Below are 14,538 nucleotides of genomic sequence, written 5' to 3' on the forward strand. Positions count from 1 at the left end.
TCGCGTTTCAACAGTTGTTCTCGTTGGCTTTTGATTCCAAATGAGTAGGAAATGCTATTAGTTCAGGCCTCGCCTGCCACATGGCAAGGCCCTGGGATAGGAGTGCAGTGAGACGAGAAATTGTGGAGATAAAACTGGTGTGAAATGGAGGCCTTCTCACAAGGCTGGATGTGTCCGTGCAAAATGAAGTTACTTCTGAGAAAACGAGATTTAAAGAGATTCTGCAGAATTAGATTACACTTTCAAATTTCCTTATTAAACAGGATTGATGCCATGGAGGGGCCGCTGGCTGGCTCTGTTTGGGACCCTACTCTGCCGTTCTAGGCCCAGGCGCGGGCCCATGTGGGCACAAGCACCTTGCATGTTGGCCGCGACCCAGATTCCCCAAGCCCGCAGACCCCACCCCGCCCCCAGCGGCTGGAGAGGGGATGCGATATGTGGGGCGGCCTTTCTGGAGAAGCACCAGCGCTCCCATGGGTCATCTCGGGTAAAACCCAGGGGCTCTCGCTCTTCCATCTCCTTGGGAAGGTGGTGTTGAGAACAGGGGCACCAGGCCTCTTACTCGTGGGTTTTGCTCAAATCAGAGCTTGATTTTGAGCTACGATCTACTTTCTGGAAATGTTGTTTTTGAAAGGCAGTAAAGGTGCATGTGACTGCTTGTGCATAGATGTGTGTAATGAGCACGCCCATCACGCGTGCGCTCGGATGCATAGATGTGTCTGAGCACTGTGCTGGGTTGTGGAATAAACCACACGGTCCCCCCTCTAGTGGACCCAGCCTACATGCATGTGATTACGTGTCCCCACACAAGTATCCGTGCGCTGCTGTGCGAGTCCTGCGTCCGTGTTGCTCTCTGTTTTAACGCCTCCCTCCTGGGTCCGCGAGCACAGGAGGTTCCTGGCACACATTCCCTGACCGCACAGCCGATCAAGCCAGTGCTTGGGCCCTGGAGACAGCCGGCCAGGATTCAAATCCCAGCTCTGTCACTTACCAACGCTGTGACCCCTGACAGGCTGGAACCTTCCTTGGGTCCTGTTGGTAAACTGGGAATAATAATAATAACGGTATCTATCTCACAAGGCTGCTGTAAGCCAAGCACTAAGAAGCTGAGCCCTGCTAGCTCAGTCAGCCTTATCTCCCGACAAGTTGCCCTTAGCCCTGGGGGAGCCCAGCTTCTGCCCTGGGTGGCCGTGCTGTGGTGTGGAGAAGCACTACTGGGACACTTACAGAGATGATGAGAAATGCCAAGGTGACACCCGCCCACAGCCCCCAAGGAGCCTGCCCTGAGCTGCCACAGTGATCTCTTCCCACCTGCTTGCCTGTCATCCAGGCGGGGCTGCTTCCTTCTACGCACGTCCGCCATGACCACGGGACTGCCCTTCAGGTCACACTGGACTCTAGCCGGTGCCTGTGTGACTTTAACCAGGGTGGCACACTCAAATCCGTGTATTTGCCTCAAAGTTCGTGATCGTCACTATTTGAGGGACCTGAGATGGAGCTGTGACTAAGGTCATCCCTTCCCCTGTGCCAGATGGGGTGACACTAATCAGAGCTAACTGTTGACTGCCGGGTCCAGTCAGTCCTGAGCACGTCACATAGATTTACTCCCTTATTCCTCATGGCAACTCTATGAGATGTGGACTGTTTTCATACTCATTTTACAATAAAGAAAACCGAAGCACAGAGGAATTAAAGTCACACCATCAAATGTGTCACAAACCCAGATTGAAGGATACTCCATAACTGGCCTGTATCCTTCAGAAATGCTAGTGTCTTGGAACACAAAGAGAGGCTAGGAATTCTTCCAGATTTAAGTAGACTAAACTTGACAAGTGAATGCAGTGCATGATCCAGAATGTTATTTTGCCATTAGGGTTTTATTGGGGGAATTGGTCAGATCTGAATGAAGTCTGCAGGTAATAGTGTTAGATCAATGATAATTTCCTGGTGGTGTTAATTGTACTGTGGCTAAGTGAGAGAATGTCCTTGTTTTTAGGAAATACACATCAAAGTATTTAGGAGTGTAAGCCTTCCTGTGTGAACCCAACTCGCAAATGACTCAGGAACAAAATTATAGGTAGATGTATAGAGAAGGATAAAGCAAATATGGTAAAGTGTTCCTATTCAGGGAATCTAGGCAAAAGGTGTACAGGAATTCTTTCTATTTTGCAACTTCTCTGAAGGTTTGAAATTGTGTCAAGATAAAAAGTTACAGGAAAAAGGAAACAAGGGTCAGAACAGGGGGAGGGCATCCTGGGATGCATATTAATAATAGTCCCCAGTCCCCGTGTCAGTCCCCCCTGGAAGCCAGACTCGGCTGTGGCTTCATAAGCATGACCTTGTTCTGTCCCCACCACCATCTGTGTGAAAAGAGACCTTTTTGGCTCCCATTTCACAGAAGCAAGTCAGAAAGATGAGGGATTTGCGCCAGGCCCTCCAGCTCCTTGGGACAGCGCTCGGGCTGGAAAGCAGGCTCTGGGAGTTCAAGCTCCGGCCCCTGCGCCTCACCCCCACTGCTGACTCTGAGTTTGGGTGGAGAGTGGGATGGGTAGGACAAGGCATTTCTTCCTGGGGCCGTGGTGGAGGTCAGGTGCCGGGATAGAAGCAGACCAGGTCCATTTGCAGGATGGAGAGGGATATTATTCCAGATTCTGCAGGGACCAGATCCCGAGGTGCCAAGCAGGACAAAATGGCACGTGGGAGGGGGCCCCGGACCTCGGGATGCCAGCTGGAGCAGCCAGCGGGGGCCGCAGTGGTGCAGGGCATAGCTGGGAGTGACCGGGGGCTGGGTCGGGTGGGCATTCTCGGGTGGAGGACTGGCTTTGGAGGAGCTTGTTCGAGGCAGGAGTGCTCCCCAGCTGGGCTCAGCCTGCTGTCCAAGCTGGAGGGAGGCATCAGGGGGACTGGGAGCCAGGGGGGCTTGACACGCCCGATATGGGGGCAGCGTGGCCTGGGGTAGCTGGGCAGAGATTGCTGAGGATGTGAGTCTGGCCGGGCAGACCCCTTGGGGGGTCCAAGTGAAGAGGAGGGCTTCTCTCCTGGCTGGAGGGTGGGTGCAGGAAGAGCCAAATGACCTCTGGCAGTCCCTCCTGGTCGTTGGGACTGTCTGGCTCTTCCCCAGATTAAAGAGCTGAGGGTTTGAGTGTCTGGCAGCCAGATGAGTCAGACTGGGAGGCTGCTTCCTGCTCCTATCAGCCTGCCTGGCATAGAGGCGGGCTAGGGGTTTGGCCTATCTCCCCTCAAATGGCATCCCCCCTCCCCACACCCTGAGATGGAGGGCGAACACACGGGCTATGTGAACCGGTTATTTTGCCGGGTCCTGTGTGTCTCTGAGCGTGTGCTTGCGCGTGCGGGCAGGCTCAAACATCATCCATTGTAAAATATCAGTGTTTTCATGGGTGAGTAGTAATTACTGGGTAATGCTTTAAAACCTTTCCTGAAGGAGCGCAAAGCTGTTTTTTTCCTAAAGTCAGGAGTACATTAAAAGGATTACCATGTAGATTTGATTTTTAGATAACACTAAAATGGATCCCAAATGGACTTCAGCAAAGGGATGCTATCTCCTTAATGGAAAGTGCATGGCCCAAGGCTCAGCTCCCAGAGCCAGGCAGGGGAGGGAGGGAGGGAAGAGGTGTCTGCAGGGCTGACTGGCAGGCTGGGTGGGGGCTGGGGAGGCAGGGCGGGGAGGGCGAGCCCTGACCCTCTGGGGAACATCTCACTCCCATTTGGAACAGGAGACCAGAGATGCCCCCTTTAAATCTCCTTGCCTTTCCAGGAGTGTTTTCAGGTCTCCTGAACCAGCCCAGTGAGAGAGCAAACACAGTGTGGGTGCCCAGTAAAGAGGAAGGGGTGAGTCAGACTTCTCCCACGACCTCAGCCTTTCCAGGCAGAGAGAGCCCAAGGTCCCTCTATGCTCCGGGAGCTCCTTAGCCAGGCTAGCGCTGGAGGTCTGTGCCTCGGTGGACATCAGACACTGTTTGGCAGGAAGCCTTGTGGCTTCTTAAGAGTTCTCCAGGGCCCAGGAAGCAGAGTTCCCAGGCCTTCCGGAGCCCGGCGGTGTGCCAGAGCCAGCCCAGGCACAGGGAGGGCGCAGGGGACCTGGGCTAGCTTGTGGCTTCGCTCCTCACGGCCTCCCTGGGTCCTGTAGGTTCCAGGCCGGGCCAGCTAGGGCTACAGACCACAACTCTGCGGGCTCTGCGGCCGGGCGTGCTGGGGCCTGAGCTCAGAAGGCCAGCCTGGCCAGGAGCCATGCCAGACGGAAGACGGAGCAGGACAGACACTTCTGGTGCTGGGGTCCCTCCTCGTTTCGGTATATAACTTAGTGGATCCAGTGTATCCCCTGCGTGTGGACATTCTAGTTACTCACACACCTCCTGCTAGTGATAGCACAAGGGTAGAGCCCTGGGCAGGCGAGGGGGGCCGGGCCTGCTGCCCATCCAGGTACCAAGGGGGGAGAACCAGCCTCGGCGGGGCTCTCGTAGAGGCCAGGCCTGAGGTTTTCCAAGTTGGTGCGTGTGTACTTCTAGCTGTGCGGGCTGGGTGCTCCCTTCACGGGACCCAGGGACAGTGGTCCCCCCCGGGACCCACAGACATCCTCACATCCAGCTCTCCCGACCCCTCCCCTGTTTGCTCACAGCCGGTTCCTCCCCGTAGGCCTGGCCTTGGAAGGAGCCCTTCAGAGCCCCCTTAGCTCTCAGGGATGCCCGCTCCCCAGCTGGCTTCCACGGCCGCCTCAGCTCTATGACCAGACTGGGCCCTGCTGGAGGGGACACAGGCAGGCCTGAGGACATAGTCATCCTCAGCCCCCTCACTGTCTCAGACCAATTAACCTTTAGGGCTGCATTAAGGAAATTAGGTGGCAAGCATCCCAGCTAACAGGCCCTGCGGGGTCTGGAGCAAGGAGGCAGGAAAGAGTCCGCTGCTGGCCAGTGCTGCCTCCCCTCGGCCGTCACCTGTCCTGCTCCTGGGCCCTAGAGGGCCCCCTCCCCAAGAGAGGTCTGAAGAGGCCCCAAGGCACAGCAGCGGGGAGGGCCCCCCGAACCAGCTGGATGATGAGTGGCTTGCACTAGACCTGGCCTTCAGACCTTCTGTGCCTCAGTTTCCCCATCATTCCTTGGAGCATTTGCCTGGAAGAGCTCTCAGGGCCCTTCTGACCTGACATCTGTGGATTCTAAGACTGAGGCCCCTTGGAGGCTGACTGTTTTCGGACGTCTGAGGAAGGGTCAGACACCAGCAAGAGGGAAGGGGAAGGAAGCAGCTCAAACTCTGGGCGGAGGGCAGTGAGCAGAGGCAGGGATAGGAGGGATAACCAGGGAGTGGGAGCTGAACCCAGAGCCCTCGAGAGTGCTGGGGTCCCTTGGAGAGGAGGGGGCCAGGAGGAGGGCAGACTTCACGGGCTTGGTGGAGAGCCAGAGAGGCAGGAAGGGGTGGGCTGTTCCCTCCAGAGAGGACTCCTCCGTGCTCCCGAGCCTTGGTCAGGGAAGGCGCACACCCCCACCCCCACTGTCTTCACAAGGGGTTCTCAGGCAACTCCTACAGGTACCCCCACCTGCCCTCATCCTGGGTCTGGACTCCGAGACTCCCTGCACTTCCCTCCAAGCAGTCTTTACCACATTCAAGCCTCAGGGCTCCACATTGGATGTCCAGACTCAGGATGACCTCTGTCCCCACCTCCTCCTCAACTGTTGCTCCCTGAGATCACTCCTTGTGGCCCCAAGGCCAGGGACTAGGAGCCTGAGCCTCTGTGCACATGCCTGCACGTGACTGCGCGCTATGCCTGTGTGCGTGGGGTGTGCATGAGTGCACACACTTGCCTGCTGGGAGGTCAGCTTCTCCTTCCAGTAAACTCCATGCTGAAATTCTTACCCTTTGTATTTTTTCTTATATGTTGAGAAGCATGCATGGGCCCTGGGAGGGGGCCCATGGCTCAGAGACCCGTGTCCTGGTGGGAGGAGCAAGGATTCAGACTCAGAACCTCCCCATCCTCAGGCTAGGGCAGGTAGGAAGTTTGAATCTAGCTAGAAGCATTCCTGGGGGAGAGTCCCAAGGAGGCCAGGCCCAGCTGCCTTCCTGCACACTCCCTCCAGGAGACCCAGAGCTCCTGCTCCCTACTGGGAGTGTCAGGGGGCACCCCACTTGCTTTCTGATCCCGCCACAGTTTTACATGAGTAAACCAAAAGGCTGTAGCCTGACTTTTGAGGGTAAAATGGTCCAAGGCACAAACTATGTCAGGAAGTCTTGAGGTAGCAAAAAGATCTGGGAGTTCTAGTGGACCCCAGCCCGTTGTGAGATTCAGTTCTTGGGGCCACTGGGAGAGCCAGTCAGATGGCGGCTGCCTGTGGAGAGTTTCAGGCCTCCTGTCGAGCAGGCCCCGCAGAAGGCAGTGGCCGGGTGGGGAGAAACAGCTCAGGGGGACTGTGGGCCTTGGGGCTACATGTGTGCTGTGCAGCCAAGCAGATGCGAGACGCGGGGCTCTGCAGTCTGCCTACAGCTTCTGGAAGGACCTTCGCAGGCCAGGGGAACAGCCTGTGCCATGCAGCTCAAAGGACAGGACCTGGGGCCAGGCAGGGAGCTTGCTGGGGAGCAAGTGAGCACTCTGGGAATCCCCACCCTGGAGGGGGCAACAGGGAGAAGCAGTGGGCTCCCATTCCTCGAGGGATGGGCCTTGAGGCCCGGAGCCACAGAGTCCATCCCGTGTCCATCTGTCTGTCGTCTGTCCATCCACAGGCGTTCCGATGCTCTCCGTCCAGCCCAAAGGCAAGCAGAAGGGCTGTGCGGGCTGCAACCGCAAGATCAAGGACCGCTACCTGCTGAAGGCGCTGGACAAGTACTGGCATGAGGACTGCCTCAAGTGTGCCTGCTGTGACTGCCGCCTGGGGGAGGTGGGCTCCACCCTCTACACCAAGGCCAACCTCATCCTGTGCCGACGCGACTACCTGAGGTGCGCCTCCCGCTGGCCCCCGCCCCCCCTCCCCGGGCCTGGCACGGCTCCGCCCCTGCCTCTAGACCCAGGCCCTGAGTGCTCATCTCTGACCATCCTGGCCCGGCCCTGCTCCCCCAGACATCCACAGAGCCCCGAAGACAGAGCCACACCATCAGCTGCTTGGCTCAGCGCCCAGCGCAGGGCCTGAGCCAGCCTTTGTGACCATGGGGCACCTGAGAGAAGTTTCCCAAGGGCACCAGCCTGGCTCTGCCCGTCTTTGCCAGGTGCTTCTGACCCACCCCCAGAGGCCTTCCAGGAGCAGGTGGGGAAGCCCTGACTTCCCCGGGCCCCTCCTGCCTGGTGAAGTTTCCTTGCCTCCTCTTCCCCATGCCCAGCGGGCCCTGGCATTAGACATCTGGGTGCCTGGGCGTCTGGCAGGTAGCCAGACCCTGGGAGAAGGACCACTGATGTCGGAGCTTAAAGACCTGGGTTTGAACTAGCTCCGAACCCTCTGGCTTCTGACCTTCTCCAAGCCCCAGTTTGTCCCTCTGTGAATAGTATGAAGACTAAAGCTTCCCCAGCTCGCATTCCTTGGAGCTCTAACCCACCCACCCCACAACCTGGATCCTATTCCCTGGGGCTGTCTCCCCCAATTAACCCTCCCTTAGGCCATTTGTGACATCAGCAAGGCTGGGAGGAGGCCACAGAGAGGGGGCCTTGGCTGAGACCCAGCATCTACATTTGGCGGGGTGGTGGTGGCCACATCTTGCGAGGAAGGAAGGCCCGTCGCACTAATTAGTAGGTCTGGCAAGGGCTTTGTGGGGCCCTCCCTCTGTTCAGGTCTGGGCTGTGGTAGGGGGCAGGGTTATCAGCAGAGGCTCCCCTACTTTCGGGAAGAGCCTAAGGCTTACCTGCCTGCACCTTCTCTTTCAACTTCTGCCTTCAGCCGGAAGCTTTTAAAGTGTCGCAGTAATCCAGGATCTGTGACTCAGTGCTCCTCGCTGGGCTGGAGGAAAGGGCTGAGGCCAGGAGGAGGGGCTAAGGAAGAATATTTCTGGGGACTCGCCCCTCGATGACCTGGAAGGGCCCTCCAAGTGGGAAGGTCTCAGACATCCCCTGGGGGCTGAACCTCCTGGGTTGAGGAGAATTGGCACACTGACCAGTGAGTCCCCAGGACCTGGACTGGGGTGGGGGGGGGCAGCGCAGGATGGGCTCGTCAGTAGAGTCAAAGCACCTGCAAGCATTCTGAGCCCTGCCAGCTACTGAAGCTTGAAGGTATTTTTTCTGGGCTCTGGCAGAGGCCAAGGAATGACTTTGGGGCCAGGTAGGTCAGTGGGCTGGGCTGGGGGTGGGGCTTCCTTGGGCTGCTCTGTCCCAGAGGGGGCTGTCCGAACGAAGCCTGCCCCGTCTACAGCCATGGGGGCGTTGGGCTGGGGGCAGTGAGGCCCCCCTTGGCAGGCAGATGTTGTGGCCCAGTCTTTGTCTGCCTTAATCTGAGCCACCAGGCAGCTCAGGCTGATGAATAATGGAGCCAAGCTCATCTGCAGATGCCTGAATTTGAGCTGGACAAATCAGGGATTAGAGGGTCTCTCGCCCGCCTCTCAGCCCCCCTTGCCTCACTTGGGGCTTGCTCAGCCGGTGTGCAGAAAAGAGGCAAGGAGGAGCCTGGCCGGCTCCGACCATTGGAACCCCGGCCCGAGACTGGTCTGCTTGGGGAGAAAGTGAGTGCCCCATCCCTGGAGCTCGGCAACCAGCAGCTAGGAGGGAATGGCTGCATGAAAGAGGCCTTGTGCCAGATGGCCTTGGAACTTTCTTTGGGCATCAGTCCTGTTTTAGAAGCATTTGAACAGGATCACCTAGTCCAGCACCCCCTTTTGAAAAAGGATACACTGAGATCCAAGAAAAGGAAAAAGGGATCCAGGCAAGTCACCCATGAGTTGGTTGCAGAAAAAAGACCACCCCATAGGGTTGTTGTCAGGATTAAATGAGTTGGTCTTAGTACGGCCCTCAGAACAATGCCTGGCATGAGGCAAACCCACTCGGTCGAGGCGTTCACTAAGTGGTCCATGACAGAGAGTTAACTGAGGTTTCCACAACAAGCCTGCAAAGGATGCGCTTCAGTCTCCGTTTTAAAAAATAAATGCGGCTCAGAGAGACCCATGAGCGGCCTGAGGGCAGGCGGACTGCCCCCGAGTTCATACCTGTGTGACTCTGGAGTCCTCGCTCATGGCCCAGCCCCGTGTTCTTCCAGTGGCCCTGGGTCCCAGTAGCCTGACCCCAGTGGGAGCCTGCGAGGGGGGCCTTGACAGGCCAGGCCGGGGATGGGCAGTGTCATCCAGCCCCCGAGCCCCTATGCTCCCCTCCCTGGGTGGCTGGGCCGATTTCTCTGAAGCCCAATCTCTTCGCGGAATCTAGAAGCTGCCCTCTGTGCTCCTTCTCCCTTGCCTAGGCCCACCTGCTAAGCCCACAGGAGTAGGGACCCGCGGGGCCCGGGGTAGAGGCAGTGCTCCGCCCCGCAGGCCCCTGAGCCCCCTGCGCCCTTCCCTTGGCAGGCTCTTCGGCACCACAGGCAATTGCGCTGCGTGCAGCAAGCTGATCCCAGCCTTCGAGATGGTGATGCGGGCCCGGGACAACGTCTATCACCTCGACTGCTTCGCTTGCCAGCTCTGCAACCAGAGGTGAGCGCTGCGCCTATAGCAGACCCCAGCTGACACGTGCTGGGGCGGCGCGCGCTGGGCGTGTCCGTGCAAATGCCCACGGGCTCGTAGGGCACGTCGTCTGGAGCATGCATGTGCGTGTGCGTGTTCCGTGTGGCCGGATGTGTGCCCTCCGGCACTGTCGTGTGCGTGTCTGTCGGGCCCAGGTCGGAGCAGTGTGATGGCTCACACGCGCATGTGCTTACTGTGTACGTACATTGTGTCGTGCACGTGTGTGGATTTTTAAACGTGCGCGGACAAGGCAGGTATGGGTGCGCTGTGTGCATGTGTGTGCATGACGGATGAGTATGAACGCGAACACGCTTCAACGCGCATGTACAAGGGGTCTGTGTGCACGCCCTGTGCCCTTGGGTGTCTGCCATTTGTGTGTGCATGCGTGTACATTTTAGTGAGAAGGTGTTCGTGTGCCTGATGGTAGCAGCTACTCACCCCTGTGATTCTGGTTCCAGCCCAGCCACTTTCTGATCCCTACACAGTGTCCCAGCCCCGCGGGAGGCCCCAGGGACTGAAGGAGCCAGAACCCCTCAGCCCTGTCTGGGGACCTAGCACTGGAAGACAAGCCCTTTTCTCAGGAGCCCCCATGTCAGGAAGGAGCTCATGCAAGTGTTCCCAGAGGATGAGGTCCCGAGGGACCTGTAGGGAACACGGAGGGGGATCGCTGGGGGCTTGGACAGACCCGCCACTAAGAGGGCTCGGTGAAGTTGCAGTGCCACCTGGTGGTTGGATTGGGATCTGCTGGGACTGGGCCCATGACCCTGGGGTCTGGCTGAAGCCCTAGCCACCCTGGGGACATCTTTGGGGAAAGGGCTGAATCCTCCAATACTGTAGAAGGACTGGGGGTGGGGGGTGGGGGTAGCAAAGCAAGGCCTTTTCTGGGTGGGAGGGAAGATGGTGGGACAGGGTCACCTCCTCCTGGAAGGATGCTCCAGGAAACCTACAGATTCTGTTCAAAGGAAGAGTTTCATGGAGTCATCCCCTTAAGTTGGGGAAAGGAACAGGATAGAAAAATCAACCATTTTACCACTTCCTCCTTCTCCATTTCTACCTCTCTCGGTCTTTTTCTGTTTCTTTGTCCTTCTCTCTCTTTCTCCCTCTCTGGGACTGGGGTAGGTTATTCCTACACCTTCCTACCAACCCCACCCCTCCAGGGAAGACCCGACTGTGGGCCAGACTTGTCTGTCTGTCTGTCCTACACCCCAGACTACAGGGCCTGGCTGAGGACTGGGCTGACCCAGGGTGATTGACCAGGTTTGCTATGAGACCTTTGGGGATCCCTTCTGGAAAGTTGAAGGAACAAACTCTCCAGGACCTCAGTTCTCACATGTCCACCTCCTGGGCTGGGCTGGGGCCTGTCTGCAGCCCCTACCATCCACTGGGACCCCTCCATGGCCTCTCTCTCCTGCTTGGATTTTCCAGATTTTGTGTGGGAGACAAATTCTTCCTGAAGAACAACATGATCTTGTGTCAGATGGACTATGAGGAGGGACAGCTCAATGGCACCTTTGAATCCCAGGTTCAGTAATGCCCGGCGCCTGGCCTCCAGGCCCATCTGTCCGTCTGCCCGTCTGCCTGTCTGCCCGTCTGCCCACCCGCCTGGCCGGCCAGCCACTCTCCTGCCGATTAGAACTCCTCCGTCCTCGATGGGAGGGACGGCCCTTCCTCTGCCGCCCGTCTGTGTGTGACCCCTCCTGGGGCCGGGCTGGGCCTGAACAGTCTGTCTTCTGTACATAAATGGGAACATTTATTTTATGAGAAATGTAATGCGATTTTATTACTGGCGTGGATTAAACTTATGAATGTTTCCGGGGAGGTTACTGTGCGTTGATCACCTGACTGACACAGACCTGGGGTCCCTCCCCTCTGCTTGGGAGTGAAGCAGGGCCCTCCCCTGGGCCCCTCCAAAGCTGGGCATGGAGCAGGGCATGGGACTCCAGTGTGTGCTATTGCTGAGCAGGGCAGGGGAGCTCCAGGTGGGCTTTAGGGGGTAGAAGCTGGAGGGAAGAGGACAAGCCCACGCATCCCATAGCCAGAGGCGGGACTGGGGGTGTCCTCCCCTCCCCTGGCCCCCAAGATAAAGAGACGTCAAGATGAAACCCTCCCTTCCCTGGGTTCTTGTGTGACCTCCCTCCACTGAGGCCACCAGCCAGGAACTCAGCCTTGATCGCCCCCCACAGTAAGACCCCAAATCCTGAGCCTTCTACCATGGGAATACCATTCTCAAAACCCTCTTCCCTTTCAGGGTGATGGACAGCTTTTGCTGTCTCCTCCCTGCAGCTTGGGCCTGCTCTGGGGCCCACCCTTCTGCTCTTCTGGGTGAGCGAGAACAATCCCGTTGGCCTGTATTCAGCCCACGCAGGCTAGAGGCTTTCATTCATTCATTCAGCAAACCTTAATCCACTCTGTCTCAGCCCCATGCTGCAAGCACCAGACGTGCGGATGAATCATGGATCGGACACAGTCCTTGCCCTTGAGGAGGGGGGAGAAAGCCAGGAAAACAAGTGGAGCCCAGCACAGTGAGGACGAAGCCCGCAGGGAGACCTGGGACGGGCCGGTTGCCTTGCGCGGAGCAGCAGCACTTGGACAACTGCGGAGAGTCAGACAGTGGACACACGCAGGCAGACAGATGGACACACGCAGGCAGACAGATCTGCGCGCCGGCGGGCAGGAGACCCGGACACGCGAGCAGACGGGCGGGTAGGCAGAAGTAGGCGGGGCCAGCAGCCAGCTGCCGCCCTGGGCGTGGTCCGTGCACCGGGCTCCCCGGGGCCGCAGGACGGCTGTCCTGCTCTCCGCTGCAGCCGCAGCACCAAGCACAGAGCCTGCACCCGCGATGGCAACACTGAGTGGTATGAAAAGAGGGACTCGTTGGATCCAAAGGCCGGACGGGGAAGGCTGTACGGACAGGCTCCCCCCACTGTCAGGCCACTTGCTTCTCCTCCTCCGGGGACTGTTCTCAGCCTGGCCTCCGCCCCAGAGCCCAGGGTGGATGGAACCCGCCCACTGCTTCTAGCTCTGCCTGCTCCTGGATGGGAACCGCACGTCACCCTGCCCCAGGCCTGCTCCTCCACTGGGAGTGATGTGGGAGCATGGCTACCTCCCCACATTGTGGTTTTGTGGCCGGTGGTCCAATGCGTGGGCAGGGATCGCTAGGGTCAAGGATCTTGGGGTAAGGGTTCTCATCCGTGGGGCATCCCCCTTCTGTGACGGAGCCACGCCCGCCTGTGTGACAGAGAAGAGGGGCAAAGAGCCAGGCGGCCTGGCCGCAGTGGGGGTTTTGTGTGTGATGTGTCTGATGTGACTGTGGAACTGGGGAGCTGTGTGTGGCTGTGTGAGATGGGGACCGAGTCGGAGTGCATGAATTTGCAGGCTGGAGTCTGTCGTGAGGAATTTTCTCGCTCAGCTTGGAAAAGTGAATCATTTCCCTGAATGGTAGCAGGACCCCCCCCCCCCCGCCCCCACGTTGTGCCAGACCCTCCCTGGGCCCTCAGGCCAAGGAGGGCTCTGCCCACCCCTAGGCCCCCAACTCCTAACTTCAGAGTTTACTGCAGATGAAGTTGTAACACAAGTTAATTACATGGTTATCGAGAGATAACGGAGCCACTCGAATGCAGTTTCTGGGCAATTACAATTGTTTCCAACAGAGTTCCCATATTGCAGCCATGAAATAACATGTCGTTTTGCAGTAATTATGTAATTAACTTGTCTCACCGCTCTAGGTTGCACAACAATTAATTCACTCACAATGAGATAGACTCAACATCAGGCAGCCGGCCTCTGAAAGCCCCCGAGAGCAGAGCCGGCCTTCTAGGAGGACCCCAGCCCCATTCTGCCTACTGTAGACCTTGCCAGGGGGCTTCCTCAGTTCAACATGCGGTGAAATGTGCCAGATCCAGCACCATGGCCCCACTTATGGCTGTGTCATGGTCCCCATCCAGGACGTGGGGCTCATCTGTTTCCCAGGGCAGCCATGAGGCAGAGATCTAAACTGTGAAGTGCTGTTTTTACGAGAGCTGGAGTTACCATCCTGGACATCATGACGTGCTGAGTGGGAGACCCTTCGCCTGGGAAGTCCCGCAGCAGTCCACAGCTGCTCCCAAGAAGAGGCCACACAGGCCTTGAGGACATGCGGCTGGTGTGGAACCAAAGGGAAGGCAGGGGGTGGGCAGAGAGGAGGCTGGGCTCTTCCTATAGCAGGCAGCAGGGCAGGGCTGCTGGGGCTAATTGGGGCCAGGGATTATGCTCCTGGGGAGTGCCCCAGGGGCTCCCAAGAAAAGCCTGATCCCCCTCCCCAGCCACAGTGGCATAGGGGAAACTTGGTTAAGTGCAGGGCGTGAATGGCTCTGACCCGGCTCTCCTTGGGGCTGCAGCAGGAGACTTCCTGTCTCCTACGGGGAGATAGGAAGTACCAAGCATGGACAGCTAGAGGCTACAGCAGCTCGAGCCTCAGCCCGGGGCACGTGGGTGGTGGCAATGTGGACGGACGAACATCATGTGGTGGTCATGCACAGTCCCCTCTTCCTCCAGCCAGCCCGAGGGACCCCATCTTTCCTCCCTGCGTTCCTTGGTGGCCTGTGTCAGAGACACCCTAACAAGGGGCCTGGCACCCACGGAATATGGCGCCTGCTTATGCCCCACTCCTTGGCCTGAAGCTGAACCACATAGTCTGTGTTTGGAAAGAAGTTTGATTCTAATCTTGACAGTGCTGCACGGCCCACCATGAAATCTCTCTTCTCCCAGGCCTCGCCCCAGAAACTGTGCCCCACATCATGAGATGCACAGGACCCACGGCAGAACCCACATGAAATTTCTGCCTAGGAAGTCTGATCTCTGCATGGAGACAATTGCTTTCTCCCTTAAAGCTGTCAGTGATCGTCACAGCCTGACTGCCTATGTCTGGCA

At 57.8% G+C, this 14,538-nt stretch overlaps 1 protein-coding gene across 2 annotated transcripts in view; it reads left to right on the top strand.

Annotated features, from left to right (window-relative positions):
- Positions 1 to 11,448, top strand: part of LMO1 (LIM domain only 1) — a 40,379-nt gene extending 28,931 nt beyond the window's left edge. For both annotated transcript variants that reach the window (XM_032427380.1, XM_032427381.1), the window contains 3 exons: positions 6,727 to 6,940; positions 9,475 to 9,600; positions 11,056 to 11,448. In XM_032427380.1, coding sequence (XP_032283271.1) covers positions 6,727 to 6,940; positions 9,475 to 9,600; positions 11,056 to 11,161 — 446 coding nt within the window. In that variant the 3' untranslated portion in view covers positions 11,162 to 11,448. The remainder of the gene's footprint in view (positions 1 to 6,726; positions 6,941 to 9,474; positions 9,601 to 11,055) is intronic.
- Positions 11,449 to 14,538: the final 3,090 nt, after the last annotated feature.

The sequence above is a fragment of the Phoca vitulina genome, unplaced genomic scaffold (genome assembly GCF_004348235.1).
Source record: "Phoca vitulina isolate PV1807 unplaced genomic scaffold, GSC_HSeal_1.0 scaffold36, whole genome shotgun sequence".
NCBI lineage: Eukaryota > Metazoa > Chordata > Mammalia > Carnivora > Phocidae > Phoca > Phoca vitulina.